Raw genomic sequence first — 27439 nt, 5'->3', positions numbered from 1 at the left:
CAAATATTTTCTAGGACATATCCCGTACTATAAAATGTCATAGCAGTGCCACATAGAGATCACTGTAAGGCTGAAATCTTAGGAAAGAAAAGTGTGAATGACTAATTACTCGAAAGAGTTCACCTAATTTATTCAACAAAAGCAGTTACTTGATATCCAGTATTCTAGACTAAGCCACCACAATGCTCTATACGGGGAGTTTAAAGAGTCTCTAGAAACTTAAATTGATTCAGCATGAGGTAGTTAGGGTTTTGGTAGGAACTTGTGCTTGGGAGCATGTGGGCAATTTAACAGATGTGCTGGTTTCTGGTGAGGCACAATTCAAAGTGCTGGCGATTTAAAGGCCTAATAGCTTGGGTATAGAAAGACATGAACGAGAGTGGCTACTTTAATTATTGAGGTGCCTTACAAAAGAGGTTTGCCCTTCATTAATGCTATTCTGTATTTTGCTCCAAATAGCCTCAAAACCATCTCTTTGTGGATTAATCGCACTGTAGGAGCATCCTGGAATCTTACATCTAACTTGTTCCAATAAGTATAGTTAGCTCATCATTGACAGTACCTTAAAAGGAAGATACTAAAACTGACCATCTGATTTTTTTTTCCAACTCTGGATGCACACTAGAGATAAAGTTACCACGTACACTCTCTCTCTCTCTCTCTCTCTCTCTTTCTCTATCAATAGTTTTGTGTGTAAATGTTCCTTATTAGATCAAATATAGTTTGATAAAATTTAGAGACAGAGTCTATGAAGGCCAGTGTGTTAAGTAATACAAATTAATGAAAAATGCAGCATATAAATCCTCCATAGATTTAACCTTTCAATGAAGAGGCGTTATCACCACCAATTAAATCAAGGAAATTCTAAACTGAAATCTATTCCATCAAAATTTGAACCATTTATAGCAGACAGAAAGAGTATTAATGGCTTACTGCTGAAAATGTAGTTCATTAATTTTGGGGGGAGGGATAAGAAATGCAATAGTATACTTTGAGGCTTTATACGTGTCTAGATTTAATTAATTTGTGTATGCATTGTTTTTATTGTTTAATTAAATGTTTGACCTTTCTCAAACATATACAATGTTAAAACCGCTTTGGTCTTTCACTGAGTATGTGAATGTAGTGTGTTCCTCTTTTCCCTGTGTATGGGTTCTAGTGTTGAAACAAAAATATTTACAATAATGGCAGAAATGTGCAAATGCACACTTCTCCTTCACTCTTGCCGTGCCAGAAAATGGCAGGACATTCTATATTTTTAACTTAGCTATAACCAAAACTCCCTGTCACCAGGTCAACTACACCCCAAAGTAGAACTGCAGCTGAAGGCTTTCAAAAGCAATTCTGGTCCATGCTGTGTAACTAAATAGTACAAGGCAACAAAATCACTTAATTTAATTAGAACATATTCCAGGACAGCCTTCAATACAGATAACCAATTAAACACACACACACATAATGTGAAAGAACACATTACAAACACATGAGCATAGTAGGTTAGTAGGTTAGGCAATAAATATCACACTTCATCAAACAAGACCCTCTTCCCCACCACAATACAAAGGATCTTCCGGTCTCTCCACTTCTGTGCTACGTCCCTCTTTTTACTTCTGCCTTAAACACAGAGAAAAATCCTAGATAATAGTATAATCTGGATTGATGGTAGAAGTTTGTTCATTTAGTTTTGTTAACATTTTATTCAGAAGCTGGGGAAGCAATAAAACGTCAATAGTTACCATCAACATGTTAAAATAAATTGGGGAGAAGGAACTGAGTATGGTATACAATCTTACTCTGGTTCTGTCTTTCATTTTTTAAAAAATGAATTTCCTGTCATGTAAAGGCTGAGCTATCAAAGTTCTTGGTGTGGGGGGAAAGGGGGGGCTTTGCTTTTTGCTCCCTTGCTTCTGCCTCTTTTCCACAGCCAGCTCACATATTTGCAAGACCCTCTCTTTTGCCATTTCATGTAAATGCTCAGCTTGATGAAGATAAAGCAGGCTGATAAAGTCTATGCAGAGAGAGGGAAGCATAATCAGCAAGATGTTGTCAGTTTGTTTGTTTTTTAAAAAATGACTAAATATATAAAATACACAGAAGAACAGACCAAAACGAAGGCAACCAATATTAAAAATCCAGAAACTGAATGGCCACGAGAAGGACTGTGGGAAGGATAAAACTGGGCTTCAGTCTAATACAACATGTCCACTTCTTCCAAGGCCCTCTTTCGTCTTCCCTTATGCAGCAAGCATTGTTGAAACTTACATTCACACCAGAGTATCGGCAACAAGCCAAGAACCAAAAGGCCAATTAGGACTGCTGACTCTTCAGCTTAACGTGAAGGAGTTAAGGTTAGTAATATACAGTACCCCACGGCGCTTGTATTAGGGGTTCTGCTTATTTTGAATCAAACCAAACATTTCCCACAGGTGCTTCCGGTATGTCAGGAACCAACTTGCAGATGCTTGATAGATGATTCTAGAAAGTCCTGACCGGGTGAAAATAGAATAAGAGGGCTAGAGTAACTTTTGGCAAATTATATTTACTGTTGATCATGTGTCTGTTTTGGAGATGGCGCTGCTGTTACAACTACTGTGGAGACTGTTTTTGTAGAGCCAGACACTGTTCCCTGCTGGAGATGGGAGGCTGGGACTGTCTGAATTCGTACCTGTGTAAAATGAACAGAAGATTAAATGTTCACATTGCAGAAAACATAAATATTACTGCGAACAGGACTGTAACTAAGCAAAGCTCTCTGCTTGCCCCCACAAAGTTACCCATGACAATGTTTATGCAAGCCTATCGAATAGGACCATCTCCCCCAAATCTCAGCTGCTTACAGGAATTTCTGAAATGAAAAATGATCAGAATAATCACGTGGTACAATGCTATTGGGGTGTACAACTTCATAACCAAGCACCAATGGCAACTGAAGGTAACGGACGGAGATATGCAGTCCTTACCTGTGTAGCCTGGCCTTGTTGCTGCAACTGTTGCAGTTGCTGTGCAGTCAGGAAGCTTACTGGCTTGTTCCCAGCAATCAGCTTTGTCCCAGCTGGCATCGTGGTCAAGATGATATTTCTACCCAGTCCACTGATGCTATTGGAAGAAACCCATCGAAAAGGTCAATGCAGAGGCCGTGGGACTGGATTTCGCTCATGTGCCTCTTGCATCGCAGCAAGGTCTGGGGAATGTATTTACACCACACTGGCCTTTCAGCACTGAGCAGCATGCATTGATGTCATTGCGAAATTCAGCCAAAAGCATCACACTGTCAAATTAGAAGCATTTTCTTTAAGGGGGCTACCATTCACCTGCTTAGGGCTAAAATGCCACACACTAGCAGCTGTCTAAAGACAAACCTGCACTCAGGATCATAGGCTGCACTGTTCATTTTTTTCATTACAAGTGTGGTCGAGGAATCTCTGAACTACCGTGCTATTTTAGAGGGGAACAAGGTTGCCAAATGACTCCAGAAAAAGGCTAGGCCTGCTCTTCTGTTTTTAAAGAGCAGTTTATTTGTGGAAAATATAAACAGGTGAAGCATCTTACCTAATGGAAATAAACGTTCTCGCTGGCTAATGGCTACAAACCAAGCTGTTGTTAAAGGTACAGCTAGAGAGGCAGGGTGAAAAGTTGGCAACCCTGAAGGTGTGCAACAGCGGCATAAAACAGCAAGACTAGTAAACCCTGGATCATCCATTACTACCGAGGTTTCTGGAAGTGAGAATAAATATCCTATTGACACTTCGTACAGGCAGAATTTGGGGGCAATTAATTTTCTATGCCTAATTGGGAATTTTTGGGTTTTGGTTCTTTCAAGCTTTTTTTTTTATACTCTGTTTCCTTTAACCTAACTGTGGTTTCTAATCATCCCTTTTAATATGGAAACACAATACTGAAGATGATATAAATGTCTCCTGCATTACTCACTTGGCCCCAAGGTTGCCTTTGATGATAGGAGCAGTCACAACACTCTTTCCTTTCACGGGCTGGCTTATGACCGAGAGGGGCACCGTGATTCGGGCAGGCAGCTTCCCCTGGGAAAAAAGCATCGGGCACAGAAATTATAAACCTGAAACCTTCAACAGAGTGCTGAATTCTTCCTCTTTGCACAGAAGGATCATAGAATAGACGCAGTACAGTGCACAAGCAGTGGCATTCAGTACTCTCCTGTAGGTGAGGAGCTAGTTAAGACAGGCAAGACGACATCTCATCTTCGATGCACAGACTTTCCGATCTAGCTTAGCCTACAAAAAACCCCACATTACTTACTGCCTGGGAAGTAGATACGACAGTCGTGCTCACTGGAACCTGCCGCATAGTGGTGGTTCCTGTTCCAATAGTTATGGGCGTCCCTGCTGCTCCTGAAACGACAGCAACTGCCTTGGACACCGAAGCAGTCATGGTCGGCAGAGAAACCGCAGAGGTATGGACTGTGCCAGACATGCTCACTGAAGAGGCAGAGGGCATCTGCTTGGCATGAGTGGCTACTGTAATAGTCTGCCCAGCTTTTGGTGGCATCACCCCCATCCCCTGCACAATCCTTATAGTGGCAGCTGGCTTGGCGTCAGTGGATGCCACTGTGGAAATGGCTTTGCCCTTCTGCTCTGCTACAGTCATGCCTAGGGCAGGCATCAGCCGAAACGCTGAACTGGTTGACTCGACAGTCTTCAAGTCAGGGGTCACTTTCACCACGGTAGGCCCAGCGGAGCTCGGCGAAGCAGAGGTGGGCGTGCTGGTCTTGGCGGGAGAGTCGGAAGACTGGATGGGGCTCGATGACACGCGCAGAGTGGCGGAGATGCCTTTCCCAGCGGAAGTGCTGCCAGCTGCGGCAGTGGTGAAGAGGTCCTGGGTGAGTTTGACGGTGGTGACTTGCGACTTGGCCAAGGTAGCCATCATGTCTGGGGTGATGCGGAGAACGGTCTGCCCCTTTGCATCGGTGGTAATGGAGGAGGGAGGCAGACGCAGGACGTCCTTGCCTTGGATGCGGAAGTTGGAAGCGGAAAGCGGGATGGTGCTCCCAGGCTGGTTCTTCATACCAAGTTGTCCAGTTATAGCCACCTGTAAGGTAAAGTGCATTTTATTAAATCTCTCTCTCTTTCTCACACACAAGGTATTGAAACGTTAATGACACAAATGCAGAGAAGTTTCTCTTTCTCACATACATCAGAATCATTCAATGAAGCCACCTGGCAGTAGGTTCAGAACTGAATAAAAAGAATCTGGTAAGGGGAGCAGGGTACACGATCTCTCAATAGGGAAGCTTCATTTAATGGGACTGATCGCGATGAATTTTTCTAATCCTTTTTTTTTTAAAGACATCCAATTAAGAGGCCATAATTTCTTCTTAATGAATTTCATCTGTTAAGTATGTGTTTGGGGTACCTTCCTGTGTATCGGATTTGTATAACGTTCAGTCGAATTTTAAGTATTCAATAAATAATCATTCCTGGCTTATATGTTTCCCAGGGGCATCTGGTGGGCCACTACTGGAGACAGGATATTAAACTAAATGGATCCTGGGTAGGATCCACACAAGGTTTTTATGCTCTAAATTAATATATCAACGCAATACAGCTCCTCACCTGTTTGATGATATTTTGTCCAGCTACATTCTGGAGGACAGCAGTGGAGGAAGAGGAGGAGGATGATAAAGAAGCGGTAGAGGAACTGGGCACAGAGCTGCTTGGAGAACTAGTTAGTGGCTTGGAGGCAGGACTGGGAGCTGCAGATATTCCTGCCCCCGTCATACTGGCTGTTCCTGTTACTGAAACTGTTGGCCTCTGCACCTGGACCGGGCTGGATTGTGCTTTCACCGGGACAGTCATAACAGCCTAAAGGCAAGAGAAAGTAGATATCAAGACAATCAGAAGTTTTCTGTGGGATGGAGGTGGGGAGAGGTTGAATTGGAAGAACCTGAACATATTCCCTTCCGCATTTGGAATAGGTAAAGGTCTGTTGATACAGGCAAAGATAAAGGAGAATCATATGGTCAGGTTTACCCCCATGTTATGCTGGTGTCTCCTTAGAAGAGTTTAATAAGAGTTTAACTGCATTGCACTATATACAATTGTTGCCCAAAGATGTAAAGCCACAGAGGTGTATCACATTTAGTCCTGCAAGAAATCATCAGTAATGCCAGCTCTGCACATAACTTTACACAAGATATTTCTCACCTGAGATAGAACTTTGGTTTGTGCAGAAGTGGAAGGGATACGGATCTGAGGTACAGATGCTGGTGGTGGAGGTGGCTGTGTTACCATTGGGGCTGGCTGAGACACAGGCGGGAGGCTAGATTGTGCTGTAACCACTCGGACCTGTGGAAGTCCTGAGGAGGCTGTGTGGCTGGCCGCCCGAGAAGAGGGCTGAGACCCAGCCTGTGCCTGGGTACTCTGTGTGGTGGAGAGCAATGTCCCAAGCTGCGGCATGGTGGGAGAAGATACTAAAAGGATGCTATGAAGAAATGAAAGAAACCCTTGGTTAAATTAAAAGCAAAACACAGCTTTCTGCTAGAACTGTACAATCAACTAAGTTTTAATTGGTCAAATGTTTTGCTTTAACACACCAATAAATATAATAGCATCAATAATCATTTTCTTTTCAATCAAATCATTATCAGTTCACCATAGATACATTTATTGCCACAAATACTGCCTAAACATGTTTCCCCAATGGCTTGGGAAACCTATAAAAGCGTTTTTGGGGGTCTCACCCCACTTACCCACTGTTTCTGGTTTGCTCAGACAAGTGAATCAACTTGAATTGTTTTACTAAAATAGCTTTCCATTCTAAATTGGATATCATCGCTTAACTTGGGATTCAGCAGTGGAAAATTCTGCTTTAGAATTCTGGTCCAATTTTTCATACCTGATGGCCTTATGTGCTTTAAAGCCACACTATCACCAATGAATTCCCCTGCCCACCCAACTAAATAAGTTATCTCCACCTTCATTCCAGTGAATAGTTCCATCCCTACGTTTACTGAGACAAGAGAGAAGAGTTACCTTTGGTTAGGTTTAGCTTGTTCTGGTGCAACACTTGGCAAACTCTTGCTAACGACAGGAACTGGCGGTGGTGAAATTGGCATTGCTGGCATTGGAGGGGCAGTGGGCGTCATTGGAGTCACAGGAGTTGGTGGCATGCTGGAATCGCTAAGGCTCAGTTGACTTGGTTCAGAGGTGCCACTAGTCACCACTTTCACTGAACTCTCCTTGCTACTGGATTTCTACAGGAACAAAGTAGTTGACATCCTTGGAACAATCACTGTATTAAGCCCAGGCAATTCTGGACAAGCCGTACCATTTTGGGATGAGCTGTAGCGCAGTACTAGAGCACATGCTTTGCAAGGGTGGCAGAAGAGGAGTTTCGAAACATTCATTTCTGCTTTAATTAAAGTGCAACTTCCTACATTCTCTGAACTACGGTTATTACCTAGTGCTAGTTTAAACAAGCCAACTACAGAATCCACAATTTTGAAGTTGGCTTGTTTTAAACTAACTATAGTTAATATTATCCACAGATTTGCCCCAGACATCACAACAAACCAGAGTTAAGGAAAAATAAAAGCAAAACCTTCTAAACAATTCTCTTAGAAACGCAGGAGGTAAAGCAGGGAAATAGGTGAGTCTGATGCTTCTTGCAGCTCACTAGTGCTTGTGCACATTGTGCTAAACCACAGTTTAGCATGGCATGCTAATACAACTACTGCCCTAGCCACTCATTTCTTTCAGAGAGGACAGGCCTCCCAGGAACACTAGTAAGGAGGGAAATTCCAGGTATTCCCAATTTTCAACACAAGAAGCAGGCAACATTCACCACCTGAAAATAGTGTCTTTAAAAATAAAATTAAATACATCAGAAGCAAGTGCTAATGCACCGTTTGACCAGCAGTTATCTTCTATTTCACACTTATCATCTGGAGATTGTTTAGTTACCTCTTATCTTGGGTCTACTTATTACTCATGGTTTACACGTTTCTCCCCATCTAGGAATGCTTTTGAAGTGACCATCAATCTACAAAAAAATGGCTTATTGCCTTCTGGGCTCAAGGTGATGACCTATAAAGCTGTCAGAGGCAGCAGACAGTCTGCACTCCAATGTTCCTTCAAGAACTTAAAGACTGATAAGGAACGCTCTCTTAAGCATACCACTTAGGTGTCAAAACAAGTCTGCAACGGGGTGCAGAGATATGACTGCCTCTCAACTATGGCATTCTCTTCTCTTGGTGACTCCCCAAAACCTGATCAGAACTTTTTCCTGAAGTGGCATAAGGTTTTTTAATTCAAACTTCATTTTAGTGACCAGGATTAGGGTGGGGTAGGGTAGATTAGAATACAATTACCCACCTCAAGCCCTTGGATTTGAATGAGTGGCAAGTCTATTCAATCAAGAACTACTGACAGTCCAAAAACCTTTGCACCACACATTTACATCAGACAACTTACTATCTTTGCAGGCGGTTTGGGTTTCTGCTGAAGGGCTTTTTTGGCCTTTGCTGCAGCAGCTTGGGCCTGATGAATCCGCTCTGCAAGGAAGAATAAGTAGCAATTCTCAAACAGATGCTAACAGGAAGGCTGCACACCTATGCAGTCAGTTTGTTTGTTTTTAGTATACTTACGATTCCAAGAATTCCCACTCATAGAAAATACATAGAAAATGTACTGAACTGGATAATTTGGTAGCCAGGAAGAGGCAGGTTTTACTTGAAAATTGCCTAAGCTCTGAATGCATGTTTATGAGATTTTGTTTAAGTATGTCCCTGGAGTAGGCTTTTATTTATTTGAATAGGCTTTTATGCCTTTCATTTTGGATGACGAATACGAGAAAGTGATTGCTATTCAGCTAGGAACAAGACAAAAATTAGATGTTCCATCTCTATAATAGTAGAATGTACAGTAAACACGGAAAAAACATGTTTATATGACAGTTTTTACTAGCAGGCCAGGATTTTAGTTAAATCCATCTTCTAAAAAAAGTAATAATAGTCCAGTTTTAGTAGTGTGTCATTTGTGGTACCCAATAGTGTGAATGACAGGCTGTACTGTTGTACAGGTCAGCACCAATAATGCATATAGGAATACAGGATCTTTCTCTGGGCAGGGAGTTGGAGTTACAGATTTCTTCTGCTCCAGTATTTTTTAAACGCTATGAAAACTGTGTAAAGAAATTAAAAATTGACTCCTCACTGCATTTAAGACAAGTCCACACAAATCTATCATGTCTCAGTGCTAGTGCAAAATGGATGCTGCAGTGAACACCCACCAAACTCCTCTTCGCTCCTGTCTCGATGGAGGTATATCCATAGTTTGCGCCCAATATCATATTTTACGCAGGGATCCTTCTCATAGTGCAATCGATCCAGTGCACCACTCACCACGGTGTTAACCTGAGAACAGAACTCAGAATGAAATAAGAGGCACAAACCCTGATCCAATCCAGACCCACCATAGCAAGTTTCTTTTGCACCACACTGCACTGCCTCTCAGAATGCTGAGTTAAAGCCTGTTGTTCAAGCCCTAAGGGCAATTTGAGGGATAAAAACTGTAAAATTTGATTTTTAATGTTTGGCGGTAAAGATTTATCTGAAGATTGTTAGACTGCACTTGATTATTTTATTACTTAAGTTTAAAAGTGCATTTAAAGCTTTTGCTTATCAGTTAATGGTTTCTCATTGATGGATGATAAATACTGTATAAAGGTATAATATACACTATAAAATCTGATATAAAGATATTTAAGTAGTTTATACATAGATTTAAGTAGTAAATTTTGAGTTTGAAGTTGTTTTCTTAAACATATAATTCAGAATATCTCATCCAGCCTGAAAGGTATATAAATATGCTCTGATACTGAGGGCATAAGAGCTTCTTTACCATCTAGAAGCTGACCAACCCTGTACCCATTAGCTGAACAACACATTCAGAGCTGGGCGAGGAACTTGGTACTTAAATGAAAGTTCTTCTTTTAGACTATTAAGACTAAAATGTTTGATAATATGAAATATATAAATTATAATTTCTTTGTATTTATTACTATTAGTTTAACCTATATATAAAATGTACTTTGATGTCATGCTCAATTTAAACTTCATAGTTTTAAAAAATGAAAAATGGATCCAAAGATTGAACTAAAAAAAGAACAATTTCTGGTGTTCTCTTTGTTTGAACTTTATTAATCAGCCAAAGATAAGTTACCTGGCAGCTAAAGGATTCTTAAATAATATGAATATAGACTGATGATACTCAAAGTAAAATTGATAACACTATCATGAAGCACTCCTGCTTTCAATGGAACACCCCTCCTGCACAGAAACTCTAAGGAAGCATAACTTGGTTTGTCCATGTCCAGCTTACCTGAGCACTGGTGACATCAGGAGCAAGAAACTGGGAGTCTTTAAGCAGCTCACAGATCTCAGCACGAGTTCCCTCTCCATTAGGAAGACGGGCTGCAGCATCCCGAACTGAGAGAGCAAAAACAGAAAAAAGGCATAGTCATGATTCCGGCTGAAACAAAAACTGAAACAGCAGTTCCCAAACTTTTCATCTTCCATTCACCTTGTGGCCTCCCCACTTGACCCTCTGGTCCTCTTGGAAGAAACCCTCTGGGCAGATATCTACATGATATTGAGTCAAAGAGTCAGTTTTCAAGAATAAACCTGGATTTCCCTTTGTCTGTCTTCTGCTATTGTTATTATTTCATCTTAGGCTACAGCATCGTTCTCTACAAGGACATTATGTATGGTTTCCCATTGTTTCACCCACACATACAAGATGTTCAAGCATCTCCAACAGATTGAAATGTCCCTGCCTATTTTACGGTCCAATTTAACAGCCAACTTTTCTTGCTTTCATGCCTTTCTAGGGATATACCATCTTAACACAACATGTTGTTTCAGTTTCTCTTGTATCTTCTTTGGTGTTTGCTGTTACTTGGAACCTGGTTAATTCTGACTGCAAAAATTCTCTACAGACTGTGCTTCCTACATCACACAGCCCTGGTATCTCTCACGGCAAAAAGGTTAAAACAGGTAATGGAAAAACATGTGCCTGAGGCACTGGAGAGCCATTGTCAGTCAAAGCAGACAATACTGGGCTAGATGGACAAATACTGACAGCACAGGCCTACCTTATAGCTTAAAGAAGACTGTAGTGGAACCTTATGGAAAAACAGAACATATGAAGCTTCATATGTTCTGTTTTTCCATAAGGTTCCCCTGCAGTCTTCTTCTTTAAGCTATGAAGTTGCCCTAAGCTATCAGACCACTGGTCCACCTTGCCCACTATCACCAGTAGTATCCACAAAGGTCTCAGATGGAAGTCTATCCAAAGCGCCTTTAATTCAAATGCCTGGAACCTTTCAATATCTGTTTCTCAAAGTGGATTACAGCACAGTTTTAATCCATTAATAATTAAAAATCTATCCTTCAGCATTAACGGCCATTTCATCTTACCTCTTACATTCTTTCACCATGAAACTAAACGAACAGTAATATGTACTGAATCGCTCTCTCTCAAACACACACACATACACGGTGAGAATGTCAACTTACCAAGAGACAAGATGGTGACATATGCAGGCCTATCTGATCGCAACAGAGAATGTTCTCGGGCTTTGTTCAGAGAGGTTTCCTTATCAAACACGCCCTTCACAGGGCCCACCACCGACTCAAAGCCATGCATGCGGAATGTGAACGCTTTGTGGGGTTGGCTGTATCGATAACGCTCCTGAATGTATGAGAAAAAAAGGGAGGGAACCCAGATTAGTGAGACTTTTACAGTTCAAGAGGAGAATGGAGCAAAAATCCAGATAAAGAGCAAACAACTGCAATGAATCCTAACTTTGGGTTGAGTTAATAACAAATGTATGGGGGAAGACTGACACCAGGAAGGATGACTGCTTATATTTCAACAAAATATAATGAGATATATGTAGAGAAATGCCTCTCTTTGAAGTGCTAACCTCTAACCCATTGGTTTGTGATAACCAAGATCAATGTTGGCCAGATAAATACTGTATGTAGGACCAGGGAATTCATGCGTGAGGAACCAGGAGGTGCATGATCCGTCAGCTTGCTCCTGAGGCTTAAGCCCTAGTTTAAGGCCAGCATTATATCATGACTGTACATGACCAAAATAGAGAATGCTGCTTCACCTAATCTGTAAAGTCTAACAATTTAAGAATTGCTGATGAGATATCCTAGTGATTTTCATCTGAAAGCTGAGGGCTGTGCCTATTGTGAACAACAGGATTTAACCAGGTGCTTTAACACATACATAGGCAGGGCATACAATGCTACTTTAAGGCTAAAATCAAAATAGTGTATTGAGAACATGAAAACCATTCTGTGGTTTATGCCTAGATGTTTCCACACTCTTGTGTTGGTTTAGTACACCCTTTTCAAAATATTCTTATCATCCAATATTGATAAAGCATCAACTAAAACAGAATTCATGCGGTCTTCACCTGTTCCTGGAAAACACGTTTCTCTTCCACAGTGCTAGGCCGGACTACATAGTCAGTCCTTCTGAAACAAACAACAACAGCATGAGGCCTGAGTGAATTCAACTCAAGTACAACCACAGAGGACCTCAAAAACCAAGTCCCTGAGTTTCCGCTATCTGTGTTCACTCAAGTAGAGCAGGGGAGCGACATTTATTTTTCACACATTTCATAGCTGAGCCTCCAAACTGCTGACCAAGTTACAGAAAAAGGGACCGTCTATAAAACTGGTTTATAACAGAAGTTCTCCCGGTGAATTTTTTTAGTACTTCTGGAAAAATATCACTTCAATTTCCCAGGCCATGAATCCAAGGAGCACATTATTTTATTTTACTGGGTTTTATTTTGTTTGCCTTTTGTTTTGTTTGCCTTCACAGATCTGGGTCGGATAAAATTAACTACAAAAGGAGGTTATTACTCTTTGGCAGTAAGCAAAAACAGGCTTTTATTGAAAAACACTGTACCAATAAGAGACATCACTCTTGCCACGAAACGCTGCAATTTTCTGGGTGAAAAATAGCAGATTTTTTAAAACAAAGTGCAGCTATCCTATTCAGTCACTGAGGTTTGGAAGCAAAGGGCAATCCAACACTGAAATTACAGGGAGAAGGTATAGTGGCAGTGTAATTTGGCCAACACACTCCTGGGAATCTGGCCAGTTTCTTTCTGCCTCTGGTATAATCATTGCTAGCCAAGACTTTATAGTCAGAAATAAATTAACATTGATGACAACAAAAGAGCAAAATCCAGCTTTTTTCTTGCAGCTGTGTTGGCTCAGTAGAACTAATGAGAACCAAAATAGGTTTGTATCAGTCAGGCACAATAATTTTAATATATACTAGGCAACTGTAGGAAAGTTAGTTAGGAACCATTTTATGACTTTTTTTGGAGTCCACAGTACTTTAAGCACCTTTGACATATGGGATTTTATCTGGTCATATTATAACTATTTTTCTTTGAGTTCAAAAAAAGAGAACATTTATAGATTAGCAACTAGATGGTATACAACTCTAATTGCTCTTAAGAAAATTACTGCTCATTTAGCTAGGTACGTTGGAGGTAGGGGGGGGAAGACACCTAGGAAAGAATCCAACAGGGTGTTTACACCTCCATTGATTCTCATTCACCCCATTGATTGTTGTGCAAGCTATTTCCGTGGTGCAGGTGGGACCAACTGCTTGTGTAATGGCAGTCTAGCACTTCCCAGGGGAAGCACTGCAACGAGTAGAAATGCAGATTACTCGATTGGGGCAGGTCGCCAGAGCCCCGACAATCTGCACATTCTAGAAACGAACATTCTCGCTCTTTTCTGGTTGCCCCAGAAGCACGAAATCTTCCTTCCTCGAGTGGTAGGTCCCACTTGCAGATAGGAATTGGTGGGGCATAAGTGCCCTGTTGGATTCTGCCCCTAGTTTCATTTGTGGCCATTTGAATTTGAAAAGTTGTGGGGAATTGTTAATATATTGCATGCCTTAGTTACATATATACAGACAGATATACAGATAAAAGAAAGGAAGCAAACATAATAATTTTGCTCACATTTACTGATTACTGGGGGGAAACCACATTCAAAACAGTAATTCATGCTTTTCATTTATTTTACGTGTGGTAGTTTCAATGTAGAGAACCTGTTCATTTTATTTTAACTGGTATGAAATTAACATTATTAAACTTAAGAAATAGAAAGGGGAAAACCCTAAAAGCGCCTATAAGTAATACATGTATCACCATTTGCACCAGCTTTACCAACAAATGCACACTATGCTCTCCCAGTATAAGAAAGGGGGCATAGTGTTGTTATGGAAGTTGGTCCCCAAAACTTAAGTAGCATACATTACAGGTTCCAGTCTCTGAGCAGATTTCTGAACCAAATATATACTTACACTCGAGGAACTGGTGTAGTGGCATCTGAGCTGTCTTCATTGTCCTGCCAATGATAAAGAAATATTAATGCAAACATAGTGGATGAACATACTGCAATATTCAGATGACAACGATGTTGATTTTCATAAAAAGCTTCCTTTCTTTTATATTATACAATTTGTTCGCTTTAATATTATGAAATATTCATACAACTTATTTCCCTATTCAAATAATTTGTGTGCTGTTGACAACTTTCAGTACGTTGCACAGCATATCTGTACTACAACTATTACATATGATATGAACTCTTGGTTTGCCAGAGGTAAATTTTATTTAAACAATGTTTTTCCTAATAGACCTGTTCTAAAACAGCTGACATAGATGCCTCATCATGTAGCATTAAATGATATTCCATCTCACCTTGAAGTAGGCTTGGTCTTTCGTCTCCAACCAGAGCTGAAAGAGTTCTGCAAGCTCCTTCTCATGGTCTTGGGATGAACCTATGATGAGAAACAGAGTAAAGACAAGGCATATTGTCCCTTACAAATAATGTCTACACTAGGGATGTCAGGAAAATCCTCAACAGATTCAACTGAGTTTGGATTTCTATGAATCTGATCTGCGGATTCTGCAGCAGACTGCCTTTTTCCAACTCACATGGATTCTGTGGACTGATTTTTTTTACTTTTGGGGGAAGATTTGCAAATGCCCATTGGACCAATGCTCTTCTACATTCCTAAAAACATGCAGATGGAACAGATTTTTTAAATTCCATGTATCCTTAGTTTGCACTACAATAGTAGCATAAAAGATTATGTTGCATACACACCCACCTTAGCCATGGCCATTGGGGGGGGGGGGGGAGTGAACCAAAAGTTTTCCAGTCCCCAAACAGAATCAAGCATATTTAAACCCTCTGCCATGACCCAGAGTGAAAAAAATGGGGAAAGCAATATTTGCCTCATAGCCGAAGACTGGAGTGCTAATTTTGTCCCTTAGAACAACATAATGAAAGATGTGTGCCTCAAAATAAGTATTTTATGTACATTCATATACACAAAAGTTACATGGTATTTTTATTCCAGCTAGAAAGACTATTACATATATAGGAATATAGAGCTATAAAGGACAGAGGCTGCCAAAAACATGTTCAGCCAGTCCTCCAAGCTGTAACATCTTTAAATCGGAAGCTAAATGCCTCCAGAGAACAACTGAGAGAAGTAATTAACAGGTTGAAAAAGGGCAGGAAAGTTACTTTACCTATCAGTTTCCACTGCTGAGTTTTTTCTTTGAATTCAACAAATGGAGAAAAACTGGAAGAAGCATCTGCAATTAAATAAACATTTTATATGCTTAGACATTATTGTAATAACTTATTCCAGAAAATTCAGGCTTTAGGATTATTTTAAAATTCAAGTCAAGTACTGCATGTCTTATGGCTAAGAAGTATGAACACAATGCGATTAATGCTGTTCTGCAACCTGTTTTTCAAGAACCGTGGATTTTCCAGTTGGCCACTGTGTGAACAGAATGCTGGACTAGATGGAACTTGGTCTGATCCAACATGGCTCTTTTTATGTTCACTAGCAGAGGACTCTGCAGAACAATGTACCCCGAGTTTTGTCACAGTACAACGAAAAATTCAGTAACTTCAGTAATCCTATGCATGTTTAAACAGAAAAAGTCTGACAACTCCCAGCATCCGTTTCTTGTGCAACGCTAAGCTGGAAATAGTGTTTCCATGAGCAGGAGAAGCCACCCAAGCCATTGTCTCTGTGGGGCTGTATTGTCATAACAGCATAAAAAAACATAGCCAACATCCCATTATTCTTTATCTTTCTTGGTTAAAGGGTTTGAACTAAATTTTTCAGGAACAGAATCAGATGTTACATGAATGGTGCTTTAGCTGCATGAATTCAGGACAGAGCAGCCTACCAAGTAGATTGCATCGTTAAAAAATAGAGTAACAGCAGGCAAGGGCAAAAGCAACTTGTGACCAATGTGGGAACAGTTGTTCATAAACTACATCAGATCACCAACTGTCTCAAATTCTTGTCCAATGTCAAGAAAGCAAATGCAAACTCTGAAGGTAATAATTCTGTTTTGGCTGTATTGACTAGGAAAATGGGACTTACCTCTGCTATCGCCTGTGAGATACTGCAGGGCAGGTAAAACAAGTTCTGACCAGTTGGGGGCAAAGGAGAACCAGCTGTTTAATGTGCTGGCAGGAGAAGACTGCCAATCCATGAGTTTATCCTCAAGCTGAGCAAAAGAAGATGACAACACTTTTAAGTCATATCACTTGCGCAAGCTGTGTATGGCTTGACAATACAACAGAAGGCTCAAAGCCACTTTCATGAGAATCCACAAATGACTTGGCATCTCACTGCCAAGCTATGATTGCCTCTCAAGTAATTATACTCCTTTTATTCCTTCCCACAGTACTATTTTTTACTTCAGCAGGAGATTGGACTCAATGGCCTTATAGGCCCCTTCCAACTCCACTGATCTATGATTCTAGGAGTGACTTCCAGGAGCGGGTGGCAGTGCTTATGATAAAAATTTGAGTCACCTTGGAAATCACGAAAGGATATAAATATTTTAATGAATAGAATAAATATAGCACTTTCAAATCAAAGCATAGATAAAAATCAGAGAGATGCTAAACCCACAGGCAGGGACTGTTTAATAATGGGGGAGGGGACAGACACAATTTTGGAAGCTGCTCTTGGTGGGGAAAAAGAGAAAGGACAATCAGCACAAAATGAAAGACAGTCGTTTTCTCTAACAAACAAGTCGACACAGAACTCTGACCTTATAGAACCCAAGCCTCATTAATCCCAACAACTTCTAACTCTAGAAAGATGTGAAAAAGTAAAACTTACCACTGAGAGACTAGCTGGCCCTTCTAGAAGCAGAATCTCTAGAAGGAGGGAAAAGAAGCTGGAGGCAATTTCATTTACTCCAAGGCACGGCTTGATGTCTTCAAGAGGCCTTTGATAGAAGATTGATTTATTGTAACCTAATTAGAGAATTCAGGTTCCGTAGACAACAATGATGGCGATGAACAGACTTAGATAGTACATTTATCTATCACTCTGTATAGAGCAAAATTTCTGACCTTGTATGTATGATTTGTTTTGGTATTGTTTTTATTGTGCTTGTTGTAACCATGGGTTGGAACAATAAAGCTTTGTTACTACTACTTTGTACTCAAAGCGCTTTCAGATGGACAAGTTCGGTGATCTAACAACAGAACACTTAAGACAGCATCACTGACATATCCCCATCTTAAAGATTCGGGAGGAGTGAATGCTGAGGCTGAAAGATTACCTGATGCATTTGGGATGGAGACAAATTAACAATCTGTGTTTCACTTGCCGCCAACGCCACCCTTGCACTGCTCTTACTTCTTAGCCACTAGTGTTTAACCACTTTTTCACTGATATCACGTAGATCCTAAACATTTCAACCAGAGGAATTTAAAACCTGTTTCCTTGCCTGGAGTCAATGCATATGAATACTTTTAAATCGCATTCTCTCCTGTTATACTTCATGTGTCAGTGTGTTTCGCAAGCTCACATAACAGAAAGCTAGCGGCTTCAAAAAGGCCTGTTTCCGGATCAGTACGGATCAGTAGAGCTTTCTTCTGCAAGCTTCACTGACCTGCCCCATTCCGGAATCAAGTGTTTCTGCTCGCTTTGGGTTGCTTTTAGTTTCCTGTTACACTAGCATGGGTCCTTGCTGGTTCATGGGAAGGCCCCATCCACAATGCTATTTCCTCAGCAAGCAACTTACTCTTCTTTAACAGATGGGAGGGACGGGGGGTCCCAAATGGGAGGGATGGGGGATGGATCCTGAGACATTGGAGGCATTCCTTCAGGGTTGCCAAGCGACTCGGAGAAGTCTTCTGCTTCCAACTTAATAACTTTTATCTTCTTTTTCTTTTTCTCTTCCTTCTCCTTCACCTTCTTTTTGAGGACAGCAAGGTCAAACAATGCTTTTGTTTTTTTTTAAAAAAAAGAGAGAGAAGAATAATTTCTAAGTAGAACATTACATCTTAGCAGAAAACTAAATACTAGTTACAGAAGAGGTCAAGTCAAAACAGCCTTTTGCTGGAAAATAAGGAAGTGTAGGTGTCACCACTACACCAAGAGTAACAAAACGAACTGATGCAAATAATTTAATGCCCCATTTCTAGACACACAGCATGAAAGTAATTACACTGAAATCAAACATGTAGTTCAATTCTGCTTTTGTATATTTATTTGGATAGTAAGCTTAAGTACCATTTTCTTTGTGGAGAGGCAAGGTATAGAACAAACAAATAAAAGAATAAAATCTTTCCAAATATCACTGTATAGAGAATGTAAACATCGCCACATTTTATATTGCTCATGTTTTTCACTTCTTGTTGGTAGCGAAGCCTGAAAAGTACAGCCAGGAATGTTCCCCTTGTCAACAATTCCAACTTGCTATTTACTGTGTAATCTGTACAGCACCATGTACATTGATGGTGCTATATAAATAAATAATAATAATAATAACTAAAAAAAACCAGTAAAGGCACACTCATAGTAGAGATGCATCTGATTCTGACCTGCCAAAGATCCTTTCCTGCCAGCATTCACACGTGTCATGATGTCATTCAGAGTCAGGTCCCCTGTCATTAAATCAGGATGGTTCTATACAGGAGAAAGAGGCAATCAATAAAAAGAACAGCACACAAAGAGTAAGCTCATAACTGAGAACAGAAGACAGCCTTGTGAGACTAAACTGCCATACTTTTTTCTGTGGTTTGCAAGTAAAAAGGTTGTTTATATTATTAGATGCAGCAAAGGAAAAACTCTGCTAAAGGTACAGTCCAAGCAAAATTGAACATTCAGAAGCCAGCAACTCTAAGAATTATCTTCTGTGGGACTATAATCCTAAATATATTACTAGTGAGTACATACCAATGAATTCTTTGGGAATTACTTCTGCATAAACATGCTTAGAACTATGCTGCATGTCATTAAACGTTCAGCCCTGCTTTCTATAAAGTAGCATCCCCACCCCCACAACCATGAGTACAATGCCATAAATACAATTTGTGTAGCTTCCAAATTGTCTAGCGTATCTCAGGCCTTGAACTGGATGCAGCCTGGATTCCCATTCCACTACAAACTCTATCCTCCACCTGAATACTCCGAATATAATCTACAAACTGAAACAACCTAAGAGGGGTCTGAAGTGAGAAATCAATATACACATATCATTAAGACTGTACAGGAAAGAGCACCAAGCTCTCTCAAGCTGCCTGGCTCTTGAAACTGAACATCTGCTCCTCAGAGCTAATTTAGACTGCAATCCTATGCACACTTACCTGTGAGTAAGTCCCACTGAACACAGTGGGATTTACTTCTAAGTAAACATGCATAGGGTTGGACTGCTAGTGAGGAAAGATGCCCTGTTTCACCAGTCCCTGTACTGAAGAGCAGCGGTCCTGCCACGAGTAGCTTACAGGTTGTCGCTTGCGTTTTTCATGGTGCTTCTTCAGCATCATCTTCAGGCCATTCTCACCGAAATCCAGTTTATCTGGGATGGCGGGAGGAAGAGACAAGTCAAATCCTATTAAAGGTTTGCTTTGAATCAGTTTACATAACAAAGTGAACTAAGGTGCCTCAATCTTCTAGAATCTCCAAGCATTCAGAATCAACTTCTTTTGACGGACTGGTCTAGTCAGTTACACAGCCTAGGAAAAAGGAAATATTCTACTGTATATTCTCCAGACAGACAAATTTAGACACATTTATTTATTTAGGTACTTACATCCTGCTTTTCTAAATAAAGAGCCTTCACAAACCGGCTTACAATATTAGACTAGTATAAATACAACTCAAAATATTTTATCCGTTTTATGGATAAAATAACACACTATTAAACAGAAATGAGATGACATTTCTATGAAGATAGGTTAATGTGCATTTTGCATTACATTTCTAGCAGATATAGCTGAAAAATGCCAAGACAGAGATACCAGATTGAAGGCAATTATGAACGTCACAAACACAAAAAGAACACATGATTTTCCTTAGCAGTAGACCAGCTTTTAAAAAAACAAAGAAGGAGTAGCTCTAGACATTCTAAATCAAAAAAGTAAGCACTGGGCAAAAACTCACAATAAAAGTCTCAAGATAGGTCAAATAAGATACCCATCTTACCTGCTGTTTTCATGTCTTGGGTTGATAAGGTGGGGATCACTCTGAGAGGAACAGCAGGACTTGGGCAATGGGCTGGAGAATTTGGGATCCAGCAGCTCAGATCTGAAATATAGAACAGTAAACATATCTGAAGAGAAGATTATTTTCCTATTGATCTTTCTACTTTTCCGACTGACAGAGCAGGCAACATGTGGGTCTACTTAAAAGGCCATAAAGAAAGGCAGAACTGTTTTCAAAGCATAGGTCTAACATTTTATGTTTTAGTAAGTTAATCTAAACGCTGGGAATAATACATAAAACATAGCATTAGCAAGACCTCCCTGCTCATTCTTCACTTAGAGGCTTCTTTTTATTCCAAGGACCCATGAGATTACCTTCTTCGTCAGAGGATAAGGTAGTGTCTCCGCATTCCTCTTTCACCTCCCTGAGGATTTTCAGGTATCGACGATGAGTCTGTCTGTCCCGTTCTTCAGCAGCACAAGCAGCTGCCGAGTATTTTCGTTTCAGGGCCAGATCTGGACCACCTTTCCTAGCAAGCTCTAACAGGTGCTGAAACAGAGATGAACATCACAGTGGGTGCTGCATTCTATTTAAGCACCTGCGACTTAATCTCATAACTTTTGAACAGAAGCCCTTCATATAAGCCACCTTGAGAACACATCTCAGATCCAATAGGGCAAGGTATATATTTTCTTAGTGATATACAGGACTGGAGAATTGTGAGTGCTCAGGCACTAGAATCAAAGCTTGAGGAACCAATGCAACTTTATTCAGACACCGGCTTTGCATAGGGGATGGACAAATGCAAGTGCAAACATGAGAGCTGATATCCAACAAGCTACTATTTGTACGTAGCAGGGTTTTAAAAAACCTTGCAGGCTTCTTTAAAAAACAAACAAACACTGAACAGCAGACTACTCTAACATATCACAAGCTGGTTTTGGAAGTCCCCTCAGTTTCCAGTATGGTTTGCTATGTGGCACAGGGGAGAGGCTATAGCTCAGTGACACCCCATGTGGTTTCCATGCTGAAGCTTCAGTTCTTGACATCTCCAGTTAAAGGGATCTCAGACTGCAGGGCTGAGGAAGACCTTTGCTTCACACTCTGGAGAACTGCTGCCAGAGCAGGTAATACTGGGCTAGACAGCTTAATGATCTAATGCAGTATAAAGCAACTTCATATATTCACAGGCATATGAGGATGCCATTTTAAAAAACAAACACCTTAGGCTTACAGCTCCCTTAAGTACACAGAGCTAGTTTTATAGTTCTTTGAATTCCAGACTTGTCGTAGGCACCTAGGCAACCAAACTCAAGATTTTTCCACTCCTGGGCAACCAAACTCAAGATTTTTTCCAGCCCTGATCATAAATACTGTGTTAAAAGATCTGTATTTTTACAGTCTGTATAAGTTTCTTCAAATACTTACATTCCGGGAAGCAAGAATCTGTTTCAGCAGCCGGTAAAAGTACTGCTGCTGGGAGCTGAGGTAGCGCTTGTACTGTGACTTGAAGCAAAGCTGTCGATATTTTACCACTTCAGGATTGAAATGTCCATCTACAACAAGAACATCACTGTTGTTACCACTGTTTTCTGGTCCCATTGCTGCTGTTTGCACAACACAATAGCCCACTGTGTGTTTTTTAACCCATAGTGAGACTGTAGTGCATGTGGGGCATGTGCAGCTGCTATTTCGAATATGCAAACACACCTGCCCCCCGGAGTTGTAGTGCCATGAGAACCCAGCCAACGTGGGTTCATAAAAGGTTAAACAACCCTCTCATAACCCCTGGTCTGTTTTAGGGTTATGCAATAAAACAGTTTTTAAGTGTCAAGTGTTAAACGAGGACTATTTTAACCTCGGGCAGTAAAAGTCACGCCCAGTGGCCAGCCCTAATTTTCTCACTGGGCCAATCCAATTTCCAAAGAAGTATCACCAGAATGTAGTCTGTAATAGATAGTCTGTAATGATAATCAGAGTGTAGTCTGTGTTAATAATCAAATATATTTTAGTCTGTTTTCACATCATCTGAACTACTGCACGTGGGAGCACTTTCAAATGTTTAACACTATGATACATGCAGCAGCCCACATTGAAGCTAAAATAGAAAATGTCAACTACGATTCTCAGGATCTCCGTCTTGTCAACTCACATCACTAATGAAGGCATGAAATCCAATGCAATATTAAAATACAGCATAAAGCAATGCAAGCTGTTAGAACTAAGGCACAACTAAAACATAGATTTAAGCTCTGAATATATACAAGAGCTGTCACTGACCTCGGAAGAGCTTCTGGGCTATGTGCAGGGGGTTTCCAAACCGGAAGTTCTCTCCATTGAATAGGGACAGAATAAGATTATTCTGATGTTCAGTATTGTTTTCCGGGAAGCGGGGCAAAAACTTTTTCAAGTGTTCTCGTTGTGAATCTACCAGCACCTCCTGCCATGTTGAAAGACTGACAACTTCAAAGAAGATCTCAGGCTAGAGAAAGACAGACAGGAATGAAATAAAATCACTGAAAAGGCACCAAAATATTCCACTTGTACAAAATGCAACAGTGGGAAAGAATCAAATAAACAAAGTTCCTCAATCTTGTTTTTTTTAAAAAAAAATGTATTAAAAATGTCATGAACTAATAGAAGATAAAGCATTTTTTAAAAACAGATAAACTGACTTCAGACTTTATTTACTATTGGTACAGATGTATATGATTAGCTTTCAAATATATTAACTCTGTGTAAACCAGATGAATTGATAGTTACAATGTGTTGGATCCAGACTTGCCATACTTAAAGGAGACACACAGAAATCAACAAGTCCAATCAGTATTGAGTAATTTCCCATTGATTCCAATAGGTCTCTTCTAAGGATAACTACACTTCGATCAAATCTAATATGATTACTTAAAGAAAGGTTCCAAACAAGCTTTAGAAACACATTTAGTGGTTTTGTTATGGAAAATGAAAGCCAAGATCCAATATTTAGCTTTCTTTGATCAACTTTATTCCACTGAGATACGGAAGAAGATTTTACATCATCCTCCATATTCAGAAGCATTCTGAATGTTGGGTACAAGTAACGAAGGATGTGCTCTGCCCGAGAGCTTTCCAAAGGTATGTGGGTAGCCACAGCTTGTTGACAAGAGTACTGGGCTAAATGGACCTTTGATCTGATTCAGCACAGATGATGATGTCCATTTCAATGAAATTTCACACAGCTAGGAGATTTGACTACAATTTAGAAAAATGTGTGTTTAGAATAAGAAGGGAAGTTGTTCCTAATTCAATTACTGAATTACATGATAGTGTTTTGCGATACTACCATTTTTTAAAATTATTCTCCAGAAGATAGATGGTACTTTCTCAATTGACACTGTTTTACATTATTTGCGGGGCAGCGCGGGGGGGGAGGGATTACTCTAGTTTCTACTCACATCTTCCAAGAGATCTTCTGGCAGGCTAATACGTATGGATCCCAGCATGCAATCCTCCATAATCTGTGTACCATTTCCTTCTCCAGATGGCCCCAACTCCAATGGGTCGGTGAGCATATGATCCAGAGAATCCATTGTTCATACCCCAATGCAACCCTTGAACAAAAAGAAACTTACTGTAAGTTACAAACTATTTTCAGTTTCATTTGAAACAGATTCATTATTAACTAAGGCATATTTGATTATTATCACAGACACTAAATTGACACCTCTTTGTAAATTAGGGTTGGCCGAGTGACTCTTACTGCCCTAGGGAAAGAGTGTCCTAGTTTAAAACTTTGCACTTAAAAATAGTTTTCTTAATGCATGCCCTGTTGCAGTACATTACAGTTAGTTCTCTCCCTCTGCCAAGGCTATCACTATATACACAACCCCCTTCCAACAGAAGGCAAAAAGAAAAAGCAGCTAGCAAGCCTTGCTGTATTCCTCAATGGGGCTTGCAGGATTTGCTGTGGTTTGCACACAACAACAAGCTATTGGTTTAAAAACTGAAGGGCTGTCATGCATGAGCAGACATGCTGCCTGCAGTATGTTCACCTCTGACACTTTAGTGCACAACCCACAATCAGGTTCTTCATAGGTTGTGCAGCATGAAATCTGGTTAACTGGGTTTCTTAAGGACTAAACAACCTAGTGGTTTACCCATGCTGTTACCCCTTTGAGTTATTCCCTCTAGTTGGGGAGAGAATGGAAAGAGATTGAACAAAAAGCGCAAAGCGCAACAAGAGACTGCCTGGTCATAGTCACTTCAGGTGACTAAGGGTGACTTTTTTGCATACCTGTTCTAGAGTTAAGTAAACAAAAGGTTTAAGTGTTTAGGAAACAACAGCTACTCAAGACTCAGATCACTACATATAGAACAATTTCAGTGTCACAATAACAGCACTTAAGTGAAATAGGCCCCATTCAGAAGACACCTTAAACCATGGCTTTAACCACAGTGGTTAAGCCAGAGAGCTGGGCCGTGTTCAGAAGACACCTTAAACTTTAATCATGGTGAATAAAGCAAAAAGCCTTATTGGCTTTAACGACATTGCTATAACGACATTGCTGTTAGATGGGGGGAAATCATTCCTATTCCAAAAAACTAATCGCATCAGTTTTGAAGCATTTCCGAAAGCAAGATCTCATCTTGGAACTGGTGGTATTTACCTTTTGTTTGAAGAATACACAGCTTTTCCCACTAGGAACTGTAAATATCAGCTAAAGAGGGTGAAAACAGGAACGTAGCTTCCATTTGAAATAGGCCGATCCTGTGAAAGAAGCTTACTCTTAACAAACAAGATTCACTTTTAAGATACTGTATTTTATTTAATTGGATTGTTCCAAAGGGCAAGATCCAATAGGGACCTTCGGCTAGTCCTGGTGCAGATGCGGCTGTTACTGCTGGTAAGGCCCTGATGTAGCACTTTCCCCCAGAAACGCTACATCACTGCTGCAAGCATTAGGGGCCACATGCGCACGGGCGGACCGAAACCGGCAGGGCTGGGCACCGTTCAATGGGCACAAGATATTTATTTCTTATTATGGAATACTTAGTTCAAAATAACTATGGTGCACTTGTTTTGCACTCAAAATACAACATAATTTCTCCACCTGTACACCTATCTAGAAAGTGTGGGAAAGTACCATCCATTGGGTGAAGATATCCTGAATGCAAGCAGAAAAAAATGACTTCAGGGATAAATAATCTGCTTTAAGCAATCTTTCATTCTAGATCACTGTGAATTATTCACTTAATTAACATGTTTAAAATAGATCCTAAACACCTACGACAATTAAATCAGCAAAACTTCACACAGCTTGTGCGGGGAGGGGGAATGCAACCCCCATCCAGAACAGGTTGAATGTCAATTTCGCAGACATGGGAACCCCCAAACCCAAGTGCCTCGGTCCGTTTGTTGGCTCTCATCCATCCCATTTTGGGTGCGAAGAAGGTTTGGCTAAAACTCACACGATTCATCAATTAAAGGTGTGATCCGATGCATGTTTAGACAGAAGTGGGGGAAAAGTCATATAACAACAACAACTCCAGACAGCCAGGGGAAAAAAAAAGCCCTGCAGCTCTCAGGACCCCATCCTGGGTGGGGGTTTGCTGGGTGGGGGGGTTGCTGGGGGGGGCGGTTGTGGGACTTACTCCTGCCTAAACTTGCATAGGATTGCACCCTTAGGATATCTCTGATCAAGTGTCAGCCCTTGGTTTGTGTTCCAGTGCTGTTTGTTTGTTTACACTAGGGTGACCCTATGAAAAGGAGGACAGGGCTCCTGTATCCTTAACAGTTGTATTGAAGAGGAAATTTCAGCAGGTGTCATTTGTATATATGGAGAACCTGGTGAAATTTCCTCTTTGTCACAACAGTTAAAGCTGCAGGGAACCTGCCCTCTTTTAAATCTGGTCGCTCTAGTATAGCTCCTGCAGCTTTAACTGTTGTGATGAAGAGGGAATTTCCCCAGGTTCTCCATATATACAAATGACACCTGCTGGAATTCCCTTTTCCATACAACTGTTAAAGATACAGGAGCCCTGTCCTCCTAAGCATAAGCCTGGTACAAGTCTGACCCTGTCCTAGGTTGAAAGATGAATTCTGTGCTTTGCTGGCTCCTGGAGGATTTTAAGGATCATGTTAGTCCTATAGAGCAATATGTTAGAGCAGCCTTAATCCAATCAATGCCCTCCAGGTGTTTTGGACTACAACTCTCAGCACTCATGAATATTTTCCATGCTGGCTGAGACTGATGGGAGTTGAAATCTAGAACACCTGAAGACCTCTAGGATATATACAAATGACACCTGCTGAGATTCCCTTTTCTATGCAACTGTTAAAGATACAGGAGCCCTGCCCTCCTTTTCATAGGGTCACCCTAGTTTGCACAGCACCCTCAGAGCACAATGGCACCTTGCAGAGCTCCACAGGCGACGCCCCAGTCCCCTGCCCCCGAGGAGGTTGCAATTTAAAACAGACAATGGGTAAAACAGAGGGGGGGGAGAGAAAAGTCAGGGTAAAAGGCAGCAAATGCAGCTTTCTCTTCCTTTCTCCCCTCCCACCCCTGATCCTAGGCTCCCCAAATGCTCTTCCAGGGCAACTGCCCCCCCCTCAAGGACCCCCTCCTTATCGCCCCACATTACCTCAGGTCTTTATTTCCCCTCCCCCCCTCCCCAAACCTTGACTACTACTATCCTCCTCCCCCCCCCCCCTTCGCAGTTTAATACCTCAGAAGCTCCTGAGGCAAAATTAGCGGGCTTTTCCCTCACACCCCGCACCCGGATTTCTCTTCTCCCGCCCCAAACCCCGGTCGACCTGCCAGTCCCACTCACCTGAGCCCGGCTCAGGCATTCCGTTTCCAGGTCGAGGAAGAAGCTGACGGCGAGGGAGTAGGGAG

The 27439-nt window shown here is 40.9% G+C and overlaps 1 protein-coding gene across 3 annotated transcripts; it reads right to left on the bottom strand.

Annotated features, from left to right (window-relative positions):
- Window positions 1–1377: 1377 nt before the first annotated feature.
- On the bottom strand, window positions 1378–27439 carry NFRKB (nuclear factor related to kappaB binding protein). Of its 3 annotated transcripts, none has more exons than XM_063138857.1 (27): window positions 27375–27439; window positions 25211–25311; window positions 23999–24154; window positions 22845–23046; window positions 21993–22120; window positions 20939–21113; window positions 20565–20666; window positions 19865–19938; window positions 18962–19046; window positions 18160–18361; window positions 17247–17355; window positions 16497–16623; window positions 15622–15687; window positions 14782–14861; window positions 14382–14425; window positions 12463–12523; window positions 11549–11723; window positions 10353–10459; window positions 9262–9385; window positions 8445–8524; window positions 7005–7225; window positions 6177–6453; window positions 5586–5834; window positions 4273–5061; window positions 3931–4037; window positions 2961–3096; window positions 1378–2665 (listed from the first exon to the last, which is right to left on the bottom strand). In XM_063138857.1, the coding sequence occupies exons 3-27, from the start codon at window positions 24131–24133 to the stop codon at window positions 2540–2542; spliced, it is 3981 nt and encodes a 1326-aa protein (XP_062994927.1). In that variant the 5' UTR covers window positions 24134–24154; window positions 25211–25311; window positions 27375–27439; the 3' UTR covers window positions 1378–2539. The 3 variants fall into 3 exon arrangements, with proteins under 3 accessions (XP_062994927.1, XP_062994929.1, XP_062994928.1); XM_063138859.1 differs by having other exon boundaries at window positions 12463–12520; XM_063138858.1 differs by lacking the exon at window positions 25211–25311 and having other exon boundaries at window positions 27375–27430.

This window comes from Elgaria multicarinata, chromosome 12, assembly GCF_023053635.1.
Source record: "Elgaria multicarinata webbii isolate HBS135686 ecotype San Diego chromosome 12, rElgMul1.1.pri, whole genome shotgun sequence".
Classification (NCBI taxonomy): Eukaryota; Metazoa; Chordata; class Lepidosauria; order Squamata; family Anguidae; genus Elgaria; species Elgaria multicarinata.
This window is presented reverse-complemented; position numbering and strand designations above follow the sequence as displayed.